Raw genomic sequence first — 20,354 nt, forward strand, 5'->3', positions numbered from 1 at the left:
GTCAGTATAAATATTTCTATTTATTCTTGTGAGAATTAATTTCTCAAGAGAAATCACTCTGTAGCTTCATTCAAGAGTATCTTCATTGAAAAGGCCATTTAACTCCATACAAGAGTTAAGAAGAGTGCAAAATTTTATTTCTGATCTAAAAATTAGTAAAGTTAAAAAAAAATAGGATGTACTAAACCTCTTAATATCTTAAGAGTAGTGAGATAAAAATAAGAGAGCTTATTGGATGAATACTATATTACATTTAACAATTGTAATTTTAAAAAAATAATGAATTTATTTTTAAAAAGCATTTTTGAAATAAAAATATTGAGTTTACCCTCATATACATACTTAAGTACATATTAACATATGTAACATATATTTATTCATATTTTTAATCATCTGAAAATTGTTACCTGTTACCTGCCTTAAATGAATCTGGGAAGTTTGCAAATGTATAAATTTCTGTTTGTAGGTATTATAGAAAAAGCTCCCGGGGCAACAAAATAAAAATTAATTACACAGTCCTTCTGCTATACCAGATATATAGAACATGTGTTTTCTTTGTGTGATTAACTACTAATAGGATTAGTTGAACAGGACTGACTTAAGTACAGTTTTCTTATTAATATATGTAATTATTGGACTCTTATTTAGAAATGAGTTAGAAAATACACACACACACACACACACACACACACACACACACACACACACACGTGTGCCTGCACACACAACCATAGACATAAGTAATGTACATTTAACATTTAGGAGCTGTTACATTTTTAGAAAATATATTATAAACCTTTTAACTTTTTAGTTTTTACATGTTCTCCCATATAGAAATGATAGAAATATCTTAATTGTCCCAATAGAAAATATTTACCTTTTGAGATTGATTGCAGTTTACTTTTTGAAAATAATCTTACTTTTTTTTGGGGGGGGGGGGAGTACTAGAAATTGAACTAGGGCCTTGTGCATGCTAGGCAAACATGCTCACTGAGTTGCATCCCCAGCTTTATTATTATTATTATTATTATTATTATTATTGGTACAGGGGATTGAACTCAGGAATGAGCCACATTCCCAGCCCTATTTTGTGTTTTATTTAGAAATAGGGTCTCACTGAGTTGCTTATTGTCTCACTTTTGCTGAGGCTGACTTTGAACTTGTGATCCTCCTGCCTCAGCTTCCTGAGTGGCTGGGATTACAGGTGTGCACCAACGCACCTGGCTTTGTTATTTGATTTTTGAGACAAAGTCATGCCAAGTCTCTGAGGCTGGTCTCAAAATTGCACTTCTCCTGCCTCAGCCTTCCAAGTTGGGAGTGGAGATGTGTGCCACCACACCCAGCTAATTTTTACTTAAGCTTTTTTTTTTATTTTTTAGTTAAAATTTGTATTTCTTGATCATCTACTAACTGATTGCAAACAATAGATCTGCATTATTATTATTATATTTATTGGTGTTATCATGCATAGTTTTATAATGCTATTTTTATTTCTCTTCCTTAAATAGACTCTGGAACTTCTTTACAGAATTACAAATGCACAGAATGTAACAGTTATTGTCCAGAAAATGCTTGAATATTTACATCAGAGTAAAGAAGAGTATATCATTGTCAATTTGGTTGGCAAAATAGCTGAGCTGGCTGAGAAATATCCTTTGTTTGGACCATGAGTCATAAAATACCTTTAGTTACGCACTAACTTTAAAATGATTGGCATATATATGGTTACTTGCAAGTTGAGGTCGGAGTTCCACCAATACCTTGCACTCTTGATACTTAAGTCTCTCATTGTTGTAGGCAGGAAATTATGTAGATTTCTTGGAGAATGGCTTTTTCCCTGGTTTCTTTTATTTGTTGGTTAGTATTTTAAGCAGGAAAACATAGGAGCCCCTACCTGGTTTGTTCGTTTTTTCACTCATTTGTTCTTTCTCTGTCTCTTTTTTCCCTTCTTTTCCTTTTTTTCTGTCTCTGCTCTCTCTTTCTCTCATGATAATGAGTCTCTTCTCATCTTTGACTTTACTTCCTACTCAACTTCTTTTCCTTTTCTAAGTAAAAGTCATTTTTTGGGGTAGGAGAGGATAAGGTGGAGGGTCAGGATCCTGAAATGTATTTTTATGATACTGTTTATATTGTGAATTGTCACAATAAAGTAGTTGGAAACTCCACTGGTAATTTACTTTTCTCCAATCTGTTTTAAAAAGAGGAACTTTATTGGTCATGAGGATATTGCATTCCTTTAAAGATATCTGTTATTTAATTCTAAGAGAAAAAGGGTGAGTAATACTAATTAAATTATCTTAAAAATTGTTTAAGTGTAGTTTATCCCAGACAGTGCTATAGCACTGACCAGCAGCAGGATAGAATTTTTAGAACTGATGAAGAACATATTAGAAAAAAGGTTAAATAACTTGTTCAGGTAGACACACCACAACATTTAACCTCTCTGAAGTGTATATGATTTTTCTTTATTTATTTGTTCCTAATCAGCTGGTTCATTTCTTTCATTTATTTTGCATTTATTTATTGGATACCTATTATGTGTAAGCCTACTGCTAGATAAAGTGATATAAATGCAGTTTATTAAATAGACTTTTATTGAGCAGACATTTTACATAAAAATTGGGGCATAGAACATGTTATGGCAGAGGTTAAAGATAAAGATGAACTGGGGCCTTTTTTGTAAAAAAGATTGCTATAGAAAGATAATTTCATTTAGAAGTATACTTGTTCTTAACACTGTGGACACATATGCTCCTGATAATGCATGGTTTATTCAGACAATGAATGCTGTGTTTTCAGTGGGAGGAGATGTAATGCATCCTGATATTCCCAATAACTTTCTGAGACTGCTAGCAGAAGGTTGGTAAAGATTTTAAAATTAAATGTTTTTCATTACAGAGTCATTAGGGAATTTAGTGGAAATTAAAATGGTGTATCAATTTCTTTGTAGGTTTTGATGATGAAACAGAAGATCAGCAATTGAGGCTCTATGCAGTTCAGTCTTATCTTACTTTACTAGATATGGAAAATGCATTTTATCCACAGAGATTTCTTCAAGTTATGAGTTGGGTGAGCAAAGTGCATTTCATAATAAATTTTTATAAAAACCAAATATTAACATTTTTTTCCTCCAGAAATCATTCTGTTCTAAAGCTAATTGCTTCAGACATCATTTTCTTTCCCAAGTTACTAACTATTTACTTGTTTGTTCTTTCTCTCTGCCATCTTACTTGTCTGGTCTTTTAAATATGGGTGGATGTTGAGATATCTGTGTTTACAAATATGTTATGTTTTTTATGTGAGTCCATGTTTGAATATGTGAAATTTACATATCTTTTATATATTAGCTTCCTATAACTATAAAACAATGTTACCACAAATGTAGTGGTTTAAAAAAACAGATTTATTTGACCTTTGGTTTTTTGGGATTGGCTTATTTTGCTTAGCATGATATTCTCCAGAATCATCCATTTACTGGCAAATGTCATAAAGTCATTCTTTCCTTATTCTACTGTCATGTATAACCAAGAATAACCAGTAAAATAAAATAAAATAAAATTTAAAAACCCCACAGATTTATAATCTCATAGTTTATTTTCTCATCTGTGGGAAAGCTGAAATTTACCTTCCCAGTTAACATTCTTAATTACATTTGCTTCACTATATCTGCATCTATTTTTTATATTTAGGTCTGTCTGCCTATATACAGTGTGTTTTACTCAGCCATTTAAAATTGAATTGCATTAGAAAAATGCAAATTAAAACAACACTGAGAAAAAAAAAAAAAACTTAAAACCAAACCAAAACAAAAAAAAAACTACACTGAGATTTCATCTCACTCCAGTCAGAATGCCAAGTATTAAGAATATCAAGTAAAAATAAATGTTGATGAGGATGTGGGAAGAAGCATACACTCATATGTTGCTGGTGGGACTGGAAATTGGTACAACTACTCTGGAAAGCAGTATGGAGATTCCTCAGAAAACTGGGAATGGACCCACCTTTTGACCCAGTTATCCCACTCCTCTTTTTATACCAAAGGAATTAAAATCAGCATACCACAGTGACACAACCACATCAATGTTTATAGAAGCTCAATTCACAATAGCTAAGCTATGGAACCAACCTAGGTGCCTTTCAACAGATAAATGGATAAAAAAACTGTGCTACATATACACAATGGAATATTACTTAGCCTTAAAGGAGAATGAAATTATGGCATTTGCAGGTAAGTGGGATGGAACTGGAGACTATCATGCCAAGTAAAATAAGCCAATCCCAAAAAAACCAAAGGCCAAATCTCTCTGATATGCCAATGCTGGCTTACAATGGGGGCAGGGTGGGAATGGAAGTTAATCAGATTTGTGGGGGGGAGTGGGGAGAAGGGAGGGGAATGGAAATGGAAAAGATAGTAGAATGAGTTGAACTTAACTTTCCTATGTTCATACATGAATATGCAATCAGTAACTATACATCATATACAACCAAAAAATTGGAAGTTATATTCCATGTGTATATGATCTGTCAAAATACATTATACTGTCATGTATAATTAAAAAGAACAAATAAAAAGATTTTTTAAAAAATTGAATTGCAGAGAGCATGACACTTCTAGAAAAATTCAATATTAATTTCTTAAGAATGAGATTAATTACAGAATAATGGGTCTTATTTATTTTGCTGATAATCCTTCCAAAATTGATTGATGTATTTGGTGACCATTAATTTTGTTTTCTCCGTTAACATAGCATGTCACTATATTTATTTAGACTGTCTGATTTCTTCCTATAGCATATAATTCCTATACATATTTTTATGCTTATTTCATTTTCTTTAGAGCAATTATGAATGTATGATATTTTAGATTTTGATTTCCATGTGTTTGTTGCTAGTATATACACTTTTTCATATTTTGATCATTTGGTTGCATTCAGTATTCTGAGTTTCTTTAGTATAGATTCCTTAAGAACTTGTTGGGATTTTTGAATCTATGTTCAAGAGATATTTGAGTCTGTTGTTTTCTTTATTTTTTTTTGCTATTCTATTTGGTTTCGATATTGAGGTGCATAAAATGTATAGAATTGCTGTTAATTTTTTTTTTTAAATTTGGAGAGCTGGACGTGGTGTACATGCCTGTAATCCCAGTGGGTTGGATAGCTGAGGCAGGAGGACCTCAGGTTCAAAGCCAGCCTCAGTAATTTAATGAGGCCCTAAGCAACTTAGTGAGAACCTGTCTCAAAATAAAAAGGGATGGGGATGTGGTTCAGTGGTAAAGTGCCACTGGGTTCAATCCCTGGTACCAAAAAAAAGTCCAAAATACCATTTAAGAAAGATCTCCTACTCTTTGAATTATCATTTTATGGTCCATAGAACTGTGTCACTTGAGTAAGTTAGATGTAAGAAAAGGGATAGGTAATGTGGATCAGCATTCCTCCAAGTCTATTCTGTGGATCATTTATATCAGAATTAGCCAGTGCTTGTCTAGATGTATACCCTCGATCCCCATCACAACCATGCTAAATTAGAATATCTGAGGATGGACTGAAAATCTGTATTTTGTGAAATATCTCAGGTGACTCTCATACATATTAGCATATGACAACCACTGATTTAAATTCTCACTGAAAAGTGACTTTAAAAACTGACAACTAACTCTGAAAGTTCAGAAGAAAACTGTTATAAAAGTATTTTGCTTATATATTGTTAATGACAAGCATGTGGAAAACATTTTTGTATTGCATTCTAGTTCTTTTGTATTGAGCATACAATTCTTGGTATAATTTTGTACATAAAAAACAATGGTTTCTACATTAAATTTACTTTGTTTAGGTTTCTGCATGTGGATTACTGTATAACTTGATATCTGTGTATATAATCTTTGTTTTATCCATAGGTGTTAGGAGAGTATTCCTACCTCTTAGAAAAGGAAACACCGGAGGATGTTATAACCAGGCTCTACAAGTTACTTATGAATGACTCCATTTCTTCAGAAACAAAAGCCTGGTTGTTTGCTGCTGTGACCAAGTTGACACCCCAAGCACATTCTTCTAATCTAGTTGAGAGGTTAATCCAGGAATTTACTATCTCTCTGGATACTTGTATGAGACAGCATGCATTTGAATTAAAATATTTGCATGAGAATGTAGAACTTATGAAGAGCTTACTTCCAATTGATAAGAGTTGTGAAGAAATGATGGTAAGACATCTGTGTTCCATCTTTTTAAAAATTGTGTTGTCTAAACATAGAGTAATTCTTGCATTTGTGATATATATAAGGAATATATCAAAATGTAGTTTCTGTAGCATTTAGGGTGAAGGCTGTAGTTTTCTCACATTGGTAGAAGAGAGAATTTGAGAACTTCCATTTAGTACAAATTCTAAATTGTTAGGAAGATTAGAGTATCTCTCCTGAAGAATGGCAGTAAAAATCTTTATATTTTGTGACAGTCTCTTGTAATATATGTTAATTCATGAATTTCCTTTATATTTATCTCCTTTGAAATTTTAGTCATACTCTATTTTCTTTGAGATTGTTTAAAAAAAAAAATGCTTCTCAATTCATATTGTCCATCTACTCTCTAAATACTGCTTTGGAACCTGATCAGCCACCTTTACTTTTAGCTATCACACCTTTCAATCTCAAATTGTCAGTTATTATTCATCTTCTTAATTCATATCATCCCTTCCCTGAGATTGGTGTGAATCAGAAAATTTCTAAAAGGAAGCCAGATTTGTTGAATTTTTGTGTATTACCTGTCATATAATTGAAAAAGAGAAGAGAATGGGCAATGTTCCCACTAGTTTTGACTCAAGTTTTCATATCAGGTTAATTTTGAACATTTTTAATGTTTTTTCAATAGCAACTCAAAAGCAAAGGCCTTACTTTAGCATTTATTAGGCATTTTAGATATGTTCATTAAATGATGAATGAATATGCTATTCATAGTAGTACATTAGGAGTAGCTACACTTTTCTTTTCCCCCAATAAAAGATGACAATGATGACACGTCCACATCTCTTAAGAATTGCATTGAAACTCCAAATTCAGAATGTGAGGTGCCACTTATACATTAAATTAAGTCAGGGGAAGCAATTCTAGAGTTATCTATGCTATCTCTTTCTCTCATTTTTTTCTCATCTCCCTTTCCCTTCCCTGTCATCATCTTTATCATTTCTTCACTGTGGGAGACTGAATAAAGGCCCCCAAAGATGTTCATATTTTAATCACAGAAGACTACAGGTCTTACCTTAAGTGTTAAAATGTTGTAAATATGATAAAATTAAATATTTTGTGACAGGGAGGTTATCTTAGGCTGTCTAGGTAGTCATGCTATAATATACTCACAAGGGTCAGAGAAGGCAGAGTAATAATAGAAGCAAATATTGGAATGATGTGGCCATAAGCCGAGGAATACAGGCAGTTTAGAGAGAAACTCAGAGAGACAACGAATGGATTCTCCCCTGGGGGATCCAGAAGGTACCAACTCTGCCAGTACCATTGATTTTAGCCCCCAGCAGAGAAAAATCCAGTTACTCTAACTCATAACAGGTATGTATCTTCTGGTGGGTTACAGGTCCTCTGAAGGTTTGAAACTCTGAAGGTTTGAATCATAGCACTTGATATGATGCTCTAACGTATTAGATATTCAAAAATATATTCTGTGCAGTAAAATTAATAATAATTGCAAGTGTTTTAAGTTGACTTATAGCTAGGTGATCTGATGATAGATATTTCAGAAAGTGAGAGAGTTGGGAAGCATTTTTAGAATTAAAACTTCTGTTTTTAACTTAAATATTTTTAGTATTATGTGCTAAAATTATTTATGTGAATGGACTGTTTAGAGTAAATTTTATAATTCCTAATTTTTACTGAATTTTTATGTAGGTGGATGCTTCCTTATCTTTTCTGGATGGTTTTGTGGCTGAAGGACTCAGTCAGGGGGCAGCACCTTATAAACCTCACCACCAACGCCAGGAGGAAAAGCTTTCTCAGGAAAAAGGTGATTTTTCATGAGTTTATACTCACTTGTAGGGACATTTTTTTTTTTAATGCAATTGATATTATAGTCATGTAAGTAAATGACAAGGGACATTTATTTTTTATTATCCTTTAAATCTGTTTATGATTTGTTTACCCTGACTGGTTTTCAGGTACTCATAAAGAAAGTTAGCAAAGTATTCTCAAAGCTACAGGATCCATATATAGAAATGATAAGATATGACCACCATCCAGGAATTTTGAAAGAACTGGAAGGTAAAATTATACTGGTCACTGTCTTGGATGGTTGACACATTAGTGAGAGCTATCTGTGGGAAAGTTTCAGGAAAAAACCCTGATTACTATGGATTAGAGAGTTACATTTTCATTCTAAACTGTTTTCAGAATGTCTCTTCTAATAACATGTCTGATTAGTGAAGTTAGGAAGAACTAAGAAAGGAAAGAAAAACTTCTTACTTTCAATACTATAGCCTGTTAGGGAAAGACTTCTGTAATGAATTTCATAGTTACTTGGATGATGCATGGGAAGTATGCATTTGATTAAAGTGAAAGCAGTGAATTATTATGTTTAGGTGTTCAGAATTTCAATATTGAAAAGTTAGATTCTGAAAGATTTTTTTCCTATTATTGAATGATTTTTGAGATGTATTGTTTTCTAGGCTCTGTGCTAGGCATAGTTATGAGTACAACTAATCAGTTGATCCTAAAATAAGACAAAAATTGTAAACGCTAATAATAGACTTGATATTATGTTTTTGCAGAAGTATTTGCTTTTTAAGCCTTTGATTTTTTAAAAGAACATTTTCATTTTATTTTATTGGGGAAGAACACAACATGAGATCTATCCTCCTAATTTTTAAGTGTGCAGTACACTATTGTTGCCTTATAGATATGGTGTTGTACAGCATATTTCTAGTGCATATTCATCTTGCTTTACTGCACTTATGCCTGTTGATTAAAAACTCCCCATTTCCTCTTCCCCACTAATCCACTCTTCAGGTCTATGAATTTGATACCCTATATATAAGTGAAATCATACAGTATATGTCTTTCTGTGACTGGCTTATTTTCTATAGCATAATATCCTCTGTGTTGTCACACATTGCAGAATTTTCTTCTTTTTTTAAGGCTTAAAAGTATTCCTTTTATGTTCTATATGTCTGTCTTTATCTTAGTGCTATATCAGTTTGAGTATTGTAGTTTGGCAGTAGATTTTCAAGTCAGGGCATGTGACACCTCAAGCTTTGTTCTTTCTCAAGATTGGTTTGACTATTTACTTCCTTGGCAAATTCTTCCAAACATTTAAAGAAGAATTAAGGTCAGTTTTCTCACACTCTTCTAAAAATTAGAAGAGGAGAACACACTTTTAAACTCCATTTATGAGATCAGCATTACCCTGACACCAAAGCCAGAGATGCCACTAAAAAGGAAAACTAAAGACCAATATTCTTTATATATCGTTGCAGAAATCCTCAACAAAATACTAGCACACCAAATCCAGCAATATATTAAAGGATCATATACCACAACTACATAGGAAATCCCACTAATATGCAAGGATGGTTCAACATATCAAAATCAATTAATATGATTACTATATTCACAGAGTAAAGGATAAAAATCACATGATTGTCTCAATTTAGAAAAAGCTTTTGTCAAAATTCACCACCCTTTCATGATAAAAACTCTCAACAAACTAGAAATAGAAGGGAATACCTCAGTATAATAAAGACCATATGTGAAAATCCCATGGCTAGCATTATAACATTATAAGGTGAACAACTGAAACCTTTTCCTTTAAAATCAAGAATAAGGCAAGGATGCCTAATTTTCTCATGTCTCGTCAATGTAGTACTGGGAATCCTACCTATAGTAGTTAGGCATGAGAAAGAAAGGAGGGGAGAAGAAGGAAGGGAAGAAAGGAGAGAAAAGGGAGAAAGGAAGGAAATAAAGAAATCCAAATTGGAAAGGAAGAAGTAAAATTGCCCCTCTTTCCAGACAATGGGATCTTGAAACCCTGAAGTGTTCGTAAGGAAAGTACTAATAAACAAATATAGGACGTTGGAGGATACAAAATCAATACACAAAAATCAGTTGCATTTCTATATACTAACTAATTAAAGGGAAATTAGGAAAATAGCTTTATTTAAGTATCCCCCCAAAAGTTAAAATGCCTAGGAATAAACTTAAGGAGGTAAAAAATTGTGTACAAAAAAAAAATCACAAAACATTAATGATAAATCAAATTACACAAATAAATGGAAAGATATCCTTTGTTCATGGACTGGAAAATTCATGTTAAAAGTTCATGCTACTCAAAGTGATCTACAGATTCAATACAATGTCAGTCTTCTAAGGTGTTTGATGTATTATTTAGTAATAGCTAATGGCCTAGAATATTCAAGCAATTTCTTCCCTCAGTAGCGCCTTATATTTTAATAGTATATGTTGGGGCCGGGTAAAGTTTTGAATTCCAGTTGCCCAGTCTATATACTTCATGTAAAGATCTGTGACATCCAGGACATGGAGTGAAAATCTCCTGAAGTTCTACAATAGAAACTTGACCCAGTTGCTCAGTTTCTTTATTTTCATATATCTGGGAGTCATCAGTTACCATTACTGAAGTCAGGGGTTGGGGAGGGAAGGGGGGATAAGAAAACTAGTTCCTGACAGTGCCTATTTTCTTTCTTAAAGTAAGTTAAATAACTGATGCAAATGTAATATAGTCCTGAATTCTCCAAGTTGACGCAGTCCTTTGCCAAGTAATTTTTTCCCCATAGAATCATCATTATAAATGACCCCTCGCTCTCATATTAGTGTCTTCCAAATCTGTTTTTAGAAGACATCAAAAGATGGAAAGATCTCCCTTACTCTTGGATAGGCAGAATTAATATAGTCAAAATGGCCATACTACCAAAAGTGTTATACAGATTAAATGCAATTCCTGTTAAAATCCCAATGACATTCTTCATACAAATAGAAAAAGCAATCATTCATAAGGAGGAATTAGAGACCCAGAATAGCCAAAGCAATCCTGAGCAGGAAGAGTGAAGCAGGAGGTATCACAATACCAGACCTTCAACTATAGTACAGAGCAATAGTAACAAAAACGACATGGTATTGGCACCAGAATAGACAGGTAGACCAATGGTACAGAATAGAAGACCCAGAGACAAACCCACAAAAATACAGTTACCTCATACTTGACAAAGGAGCCAAAAACATACAATGCAGAAAAGATAGCCTGTTCAACAAATGATGCTGGGAAAACTGGAAATCCATATGCAGTAAAATGAAATTAAACCTCTATCTCTTAACCCAAACAAAACTCAACTCAAAATAGATCAAGGACCTACAAATTAGACCAGAGACCCTGCATCAAATAGAAGAAGGAGTAGGCCCAAATCTTCCTCATGTTGGCTTAGGACCAGACTTCCTTAACAAGACTCCTAAAGTGCAAAAAATGAAAGCAGGGATCAATACATGGGATGGATTCAAACTAAAAAAGCTTTTTCTCAGCAAAAGAAATAATGTGAAAAGAGAGCCTACACAGTGGGAAAAAATCTTTTCCACATGTACTTCAGATAGAGCACTAATCTCCAAAATTTATAAAGAACTTAAAAAACTTTACATCAAAAATACAAAGAACCCAATCAATAAATGGACTAAAGAACTGGGCAGATGCTTCACAGAAGATGATATACAGGTGATTAGCAAATAAATGAAAAAGTGTTCAACATCTCTAGTAATTAGAGAAATGCAAATTAAAACCACCCTAAGATTTCATCTCACTCCAATTAGAATGGCTTTTATCAAGAACACAAGCAATAATAGGTATTGGCGTGGATGTGGAGAAAAAGGCACACTTGTTCATTGCTAATAGAGTTGCAAATTGGTGCAACCACTCTGGAAAGCAGTATGGAGATTCCTCAGAAAACTTGGAATGGACCCACCCTTTGACCCAGTTATCCCACTCCTTGGTTAATACCCAGTGAATTTAAAATCAGCATACTGCAGTAACCCAGCCACATCAATGTTTATAGCAGCTCAATTGACAATAGCTAGATTGTGGAACCAACCTGAATGCCCTTCAGTAGTTGAATGGATAAAGAAACTGTGGTATATATACACAATGAGATATTATTCACCCATAAAGAAGAATAAAATTATGGCATTTGCAGATAAATGGATGGAATTGGAAACTATCATGCTAAGTGAAATAGGCCAAGCCCAAAAAACCAAAAACCGAATGTTTTGTCTGATAAGTGGATGATGATGCATAATGGGGTTGAGGAAGTAAGAAAAGAATGGAGGAACTTTGTATTGTGTAGAGGGAAATGAAGGGGGGTAGGAAAGATGGTGGAATGAAATTACCCTATGTACATTACTCTATGTACATGTATGATTACACCAATGGTGTGAATCTACATCGTGTACAACCATAGAAATGAACAGTTGTATCCCATTTGTGTACAGTGAATCAAAATGCAGTCTGTAAAAATTAAAAATTAAAAAAAGTTTCTTAAAGCAAAATTTAAGTTCCATGTGCTCAGACTGTTACAGAAAAAACAATTGGTTATGAGATAGGAAATAGCAAGTACTTAATACATGTGAAATAAGTCATAAAATTATGTATCTTAGAATTATGATTGGCTGTAAGACAGCCATAAAATAAATTGGGGAAAATTAATTTTTTTTCTCATGAAGAGTTAATTTTGCAATCCTTCACATATCACTCAATTCTCATTCTGATCTTCTTTGAGATTTTTAAGAAGTCATTTGCAGAGACTAGTTAAATATAGCTTTAATAAGTGATCTTTGTGGTTTTCAAGATGGCGGCCTAGAGGGTGGCTGCATTTCGTGTTGCTCCAGGACTCAGGATTCAAGAGAGGAGATATTGGGACGCTTGGGACCAACTCAAAGTAGCCGGGTGACTCTCACCCCCTGGGGGGGCATCCCGGATGGGACGGGGGTCCCGGAACGCAGGAAACTTTGTGAAGTAGAACTGCCGGCGAGACGCCCCTCCCCCCGCTGGAGCAGTGAACTCGGACAGCTGGGAGCGCCGTAGAGGAGGCCGCTCGGCACAGCGCTGGGACTCGGAGCAGCCACTGGGGCTCCGGCGGCTGCCCGGGGGAGGAGTGGCGGGGAGAACTGTGTGGACTCAGGACACCGGGGCCTGCCCTGAGGAGGAGGAGAGGAGCGTGGCCACTTGGATTCGGAGAGACTGCACCAGAGCTGCAGGCGGTTGCCAGAGGAGAAGCTGCGCGGCGAGCTGTTTGGAATCAGAACGACGCTTCTGAACACCGGGGCCTGCCCTGAGGACGAGGAGGAAGAGGAGCGGCCGCTTGGATTCGGGTGACTACACGGGAGCTACAGGCGGTTGCCAGAGAAGGGGCTGCGTGGCGAGCTGTTTGGACTCTGACCACTTCTGAACCCTGGGGCCTGCCCGGAGGAGTAGGAGAAGAAGGAGAAGGAGCGCGGCGGGTCCTTTGGACTCGCAGTGACTGCATTAGCGCTCCAGGTGGCTGCTCAGAGGAGAAGGCGAGTGGTGAGTTGTTTGGTCTTAAAGTGACAGCTCCTGAACACAGGGGGGCTGCCTGGAGGAGAAGCGTGGTGGGACGCTTGGTCTTGAGTGGCCGCACCAGAGCTCCGGGCGGTGCCCAGAGGACCCGTGCAGCGGGTCACGTGGATTCAGAGCCACTCAGAGGGACTGCTCCTGAACACCCGGGGGGTTATCTGGAGAAGGAGGAGGAACGGGGAGGGTCACTTCGACTCGGAGTGATTGATTGCCCCGGGCTACGGGTGGTTGGTGGGAGGAGGAGGCACGAAGTGAGTTTCTTGGACTCCTAGTGACCGCACCGGCATACTGGGCGGCTGTCTGGAGGAAGAGGCCTGTGGCGGGTCTCTGGGACTCAGAGCGATTGTTCGGGGCCACAGGTGGCTGCTCAGAGGAGGGGCCACGCAGCCAGGCGATTAGGTGCAGAACAGGGTCCCAGGATCTAGGAGGCTTCTGGGTGGAAGAGCCGCACAGAGACAGGCTTAGGGCGGAGCGAAGGTTCCAGGCCTATGGGCAAATTCTCAGAGGAGGGGCAGCCTAAGGAGATTCATCTGCGAAGGGTGAGGCTCCCAGGCCCAGGAGGTAGGGCCGGGCCCCTGGAAACTTTGCAGAGGAAGGCAGCCCAGCCCAGGCAGTAGCTGTAAATTGAGGGGAACCTCTAGGAGGAAACTGACCAGCGAGACCTCCCCACTGGGTGAGTCTTCCCTGCCTGGTGAGGTTTCCCCACAAGGACGGTAAAACCAGAGACACAGGCCCAAACAGGCCTTGCCTCAGCCCACAGCCTAGGTGCCCTTTGGATGACCATTGGTCAACAAGTGGAGGCACCTCTGCCCACTAGCAGGGAATATACCCCACCTGAAGGCCACCACTCCTAGAGACGCAGCTTCCTTGTGGAGCACCGCATTATCAACTTCCTCCAAGACTTCAGCCTACTGAAGGCTAAGAGGGGATATATATAGAAATCTTCAGGGACATTGTAAATCAACAGAGGAAATCTGCAATATCTCAGCGGTCCACTGATATCTGAACAATATGAGAAAACAAGGAAAGAAAATGCTGCAAACAAATCTAGATGTTACATCAATAAAACCCAATGACAGCATGGCAGAAGAAATGACAGAAAAGGAGTTCAGAATGTACATAATTAAAATGATCAGAGAAGCAAACGATGAGATGAAAGAGTAAATGCAAGCATTGAATGATGAGATGAAAGAGCAAATGCAAGCATTGATTGATCGCACCAATCGACAGTTAAAAGAGCAAATACAGGAAGCAAAAGATCATTTCAATAAAGAGTTAGAGATATTGAAAAAAAACCAAACAGAAATCCTTGACATGAAGGAAACAATAAACCAAATTAAGAACTCCATAGAAAGCATATCCAATAGGATAGAACACCTGGAAGACAGAACCTCAGACATTGAAGACAAAATATTTAACCTTGAAAACAAAGTTGAACAAACAGAGAAGATGGTAAGAAATCATGAACAGAATCTACAAGAACTATGGGATATCATGAAAAGGCCAAATTTAAGAATTATTGGGATTGAGGAAGGCCTAGAGAAACAAGCCAAAGGAATGAACAACCTATTCAATGAAATAATATCAGAAAATTTCCCAAATCTGAAGAATGAAATGGAAAATCAAGTTCAAGAGGCTTACAGGACTCCAAATACACAAAATTACAACAGACCCACACCAAGGCACATTATAATGAAAATACCTAACATACAAAATAAAGACAGAATTTTAAAGGCTGTGAGAGAAAAGAACCAAATTACATTCAGGGGGAAACCAATACGCATATCAGCAGATTTTTCAATCCAGACCCTAAAAGCTAGAAGGTCCTGGAACAACATTTTTCAAGCCCTGAAAGAAAATGGATGCCAACCAAGAATCTTATACCCAGCAAAACTTACCTTCAAATTTGACGATGAAATAAAATCCTTCCATGATAAACAAAAGCTAAAAGAACTTACAAAAAGAAAGCCAGCATTACAGAACATTCTCAACAAAATATTCCCTGAGGAAGAGATGAAAAACAAAGAAGCAAATCAGCAAAGGGAGGAATTATCCTAAAGGAATTGTCAAATAAAGGAGGAAACAAGTTGTGTCAAACAAATAAATAAACAAAATTTTAAAAATGAACCAAATGACCGGGAAACCAAATCATTTCTCTATAATAACCCTGAATGTTAATGGCCTGAATTCATCAATCAAAAGACATAGACTGGCAGATTGGATTAAAAAGAAAGATCCAACAATATGTTGCCTGCAAGAGACTCACCTCATAGAAAAAGATACCCATAGATTAAAGGTGAAAGGATGGGGAAAAACATACCATGCACATGGACTCAGCAAAAAAGCTGGAGTATCCATCCTCATTTCCGATAATGTGGACTTCAAGCCAAAGTTAGTCAGAAGGGATAAAGAAGGTCATTTCATACTGCTTAAGGGAAGCATAAATCAGCAAGATATAACAATCATAAACATCTATGCCCCAAACAGTGGCTCATCTATGTATGTCAAACAAATCCTTCTCAATTTCAGAAACCAAATAGACCACAACACAATAATACTAGGTGATTTTAACACGCCGCTCTCACCACTGGACAGATCTTCCAGACAAAAATTGTACAAAGAAACCATAGATCTCAACAACACAATCAATAATTTAGACTTAACGGACATTTATAGAATATTCCATCCAACCAAGAGTGAATACACTTTCTTCTCAGCAGCACATGGATCCTTCTCTAAAATAGACCATATATTATGCCACAAAGCTAATGTTAGCAAATACAAGAAGATAGAGACACTAGCATGTATTCTATCAGATCATAATGGATTGAAGTTAGAAATAAATGAAAGAGTAAAACACAGAAACTATTCCAACATCTGGAGATTAAACAATATGCTATTATATGATGAATGGATAACAGAAGATATTTGGAAGGAAATTAAAAAATTCTTAGAGGTAAATGAGAACAAAGAAACATCATATCAAAATCTCTGGGACACTATGAAAGCAGTACTTAGAGGGAAATTTATTTCATGGAGCGCATTTAATAAAAGAAGTAAAACTCAACAAATAAACAACCTAACACTACAGCTCAAAGCCTTAGAAAAAGAAGAACAGAACAGCACCAAAAGTAGTAGAAGATAGGAAATAGTTAAACTCAGAGCTGAAATCAATGAAATTGAAACAAAAGAAACAATACAAAAAATTGACAAAATAAATAGTTGGTTCTTCGAAAAAATAAGCAAAATTGATAAACCTTTAGCCACACTAACAAAGAGAAGACGAGAGAAAACCCAAATCACTAAAATTCGGAATGAACAAGGAAATATCACAACAGACAGGATGGAAATACAAAACATAATTAGAAGCTATTTTGAAAATCTATACTCCAACAAAATAGAAAATTTCGAAGACATCAACAGGTTTCTAGAGACATATGAATTGCCTAAACTGAATGAGGAGGACATAAACAATTTAAATAGACCAATTTCAAGTACTGAAATAGAAGAAGTCATCAAAAGCCTACCAACAAAGAAAAGTCCGGGACCAGATGGGTTCTCAGCCGAGTTCTAAAAAACCTTTAAGGAAGAGCTCATTCCAATACTTCTCAAAGTATTCCATAAAATAGAAGAGGAGGGAACCCTCCCAAACTCATTCTATGAAGCCAATATCACACTGATACCTAAACCAGACAGAGACTCATCAAGGAAAGAAAATTTCAGACCAATATCCTTAATGAACATCGACGCAAAAATTCTCAACAAAATTTTAGCAAATCGCATACAAAAACATATTAAAAAGATAGTGCACCATGATCAAGTGGGTTTCATCCCAGGGATGCAAGGTTGGTTCAACATCAGGAAATCAATAAACGTAATTCACCATATTAATAGACTTAAAGTCAAGAATCACATGATTATTTCAATAGATGCAGAAAAAGCATTTGATAAAATACAGCACCCCTTCATGCTCAAAACACTAGAAAAAATAGGGATAGTGGGAACATTCCTTAATATTGTAAAGGCCATTTATGCTAAGCCCATGGCTAATATCATTCTAAATGGTGAAAAACTGAAAGCATTCCCCCTAAAAACTGGAACAAGGCAGGGATGCCCTCTTTCACCACTTCTATTCAACATCGTTCTTGAGACTCTGGCCAGAGCAATTAGAGAAACCAAAGAAATTAAAGGGATACGAATTGGAAAAGAAGAACTCAAACTATCCCTGTTCGCTGATGACATGATTATATATTTAGAGGAACCTGGAAATTCCACCAGAAAACTCTTAGAACTCATAAGTGATTTCAGTAAAGTAGCAGGTTACAAGATCAATGCCCATAAATCCAACGCATTTTTATGCATAAGTGATGAATCTTCAGAAAGAGAAATTAGGAAAACTACCCCATTCACAATAGCCTCGAAAAAAATAAAATACTTGGGAATCAATCTCACAAAAGAGGTAAAAGACCTCTACAATGAGAACTATACAACACTAAAGAAAGAAATTAAAGAACACCTTAGAAGATGGAAAGATCTTCCATGTTCTTGGATAGGAAGAATTAATATTGTCAAAATGGCCATACTACCTAAAGTGCTATACAAATTCAATGCAATTCCAATTAAAATCCCAATGACGTACCTTACAGAAATAGAGCAAGCAATTATGAAATTCATCTGGAAGAATAAGAAACCCAGAATAGCTAAAGCAATCCTTAGCAGGAAGAGTGAAACAGGGGGTATTGCAATACCAGATCTTCAACTCTACTACAAAGCAATAGTAACAAAAACGGCATGGTATTGGTACCAAAATAGAAAGGTAGATCAATGGTACAGAATAGAGGACACGGACACAAACCCAAATAAATACAATTTTCTCATACTAGACAAAGGGGCCAAAAATATGCAATGGAGAAAAGATAGCCTCTTCAACAAATGGTGCTGGGAGAATTGGAAATCCATATGCAACAGAATGAAACTAAACCCATATCTCTCACCATGCACGAAACTAAACTCAAAATGGATTAAGGACCTCGGAATCAGACCAGAGACCCTGCAGATTATAGAAGAAAAAGTAGGTCCAAATCTTCACCTTGTTGGTCTAGGACCAGACTTCCTTAACAGGACTCCCATAGCACAAGAAATAAAAGCTAGAATCAACCACTGGGATAGATTCAAACTAAAAAGCTTTCTCTCAGGAAAGGAAACTATCAGCAATGCGAAGAAAGAGCCTACAGAGTGGGAGAATATCTTTGCCAGTCATACTTCAGATATAGCACTAATCTCCAGAATCTATAAAGAACTCAAAAAACTCTACTCCAACAATTCAAATAGTCCAGTCAACAAATGGGCTAAGGAAATGAATAGACACTTCACAGAAGAAGATCTACAAGCAATCAACAAACATATGGAAAAATGTTCAACATCTCTAGTAATAAGAGAAATGCAAATCAAAACCACCCTAAGATTCCATCTCACCCCAATTAGAATGGCGATTATCAAGAATACGAGCAACAACAGGTGTTGGCGAGGATGTGGGGAGAAAGGTACACTCATACACTGCTGGTGGGGCTGCAAATTAGTGCAGCCGCTATGGAAAGCAGTGTGGAGATTCCTTAGAAAACTTGGAATGGAACCACCATTTGACCCAGCTATCCCACTCCTTGGCCTATACCCAAAGGACTTAAAATCTGCATACTACAGAAATACAGCCACATCAATGTTCATAGCTGCTCAATTCACAATAGCCAGACTGTGGAACCAACCTAGATGCCCTTCAATTGATGAGTGGATAAAGAAACCGTGGTATATATATACTATGGAATATTACTCAGCCATAAAGAATGATAAAATTATGACATTTGCAGGCAAATGGATGAAATTGGAGAATATCATGCTAAGTGAGATAAGCCAATCTCAAAAAGCCAAAGGACGAATGATATCGCTAATAAGTGGAGGATGACACATAATGGGGGGGAGGGAAGGGTTAGAGTTAGGGTTAGGGAGGGGGGCAAGTATGGAGGAAGGAACTACTGTATAGAGGGTAAAGAGGGGTGGGAGGGGTGGGGGGAAGGGAAAAAATAACAGAATGAATAAAAAAAAAAAAAAAAAAAAACAGATAATACCTCAAATGTCTTTGCAATAAAATTTCCCAATTTCAGACCAAAAAAAAAAAAAAATAAGTGATCTTAGCTCTTGTGGATAGAAAAATGTCTGGTTTATGTATATCTAAACTCCAGGAAACTAAGATTTGACAAAAAATATATGAGGTCTTTAGAGAATACAATTTATAGAATTTATTACCCATTTTAGTTTTTACCTAAGAATGTAGGAATCAGTGTGGATTATTTAATAAAACATTATTTAAAAATATCGTAAGCCCCACCATTATATACAGCTGTAGTGCACAAATAAAGAGGTGGAAAAAAATTTTAATCACTTAAAAATGTAAAAATAAAAATGTTTTAGTCCTAGTGTTGAATAACACTAGAAATAGTAAGGGGAAATAGCAATATAATTTCTTGTCTGCTGACCTGTGGTTTTTAGAAAATCATGTCAAGTTATTAGTCTCTCAAAAAATAAAATTAAATAACAGTAGTTAAATAACTTAAATTATTTGAGTAACTTAAATAATTAAAATTAAATAATAATTAATAGTAGCTGAGTATGGTCAGAGAAGGGTAGCCAAATGACCAAGGTATAAAAGAACTGAAGTGTGAAGTAAAATAAAGAAATGCATGTATAATACAGACCTCTAAAGCAGTGAAGGATACAAAGAGG

At 36.0% G+C, this 20,354-nt stretch overlaps 1 protein-coding gene across 1 annotated transcript in view; it reads left to right on the forward strand.

Annotated features, from left to right (window-relative positions):
• The window catches only part of AP4E1 (adaptor related protein complex 4 subunit epsilon 1), a 75,833-nt gene that overhangs the window by 29,139 nt on the left and 26,340 nt on the right, over positions 1 to 20,354 (forward strand). Inside the window, exons 11-15 of the mRNA XM_079129901.1 lie at positions 1,509 to 1,648; positions 2,747 to 2,859; positions 2,951 to 3,069; positions 5,894 to 6,196; positions 7,886 to 8,000. Of these exons, the coding sequence (XP_078986027.1) occupies positions 1,509 to 1,648; positions 2,747 to 2,859; positions 2,951 to 3,069; positions 5,894 to 6,196; positions 7,886 to 8,000 (790 nt within the window). The remainder of the gene's footprint in view (positions 1 to 1,508; positions 1,649 to 2,746; positions 2,860 to 2,950; positions 3,070 to 5,893; positions 6,197 to 7,885; positions 8,001 to 20,354) is intronic.

Source organism: Sciurus vulgaris (genome assembly GCF_902686455.1).
Source record: "Sciurus vulgaris genome assembly, chromosome: 2".
Lineage (NCBI taxonomy): Eukaryota > Metazoa > Chordata > Mammalia > Rodentia > Sciuridae > Sciurus > Sciurus vulgaris.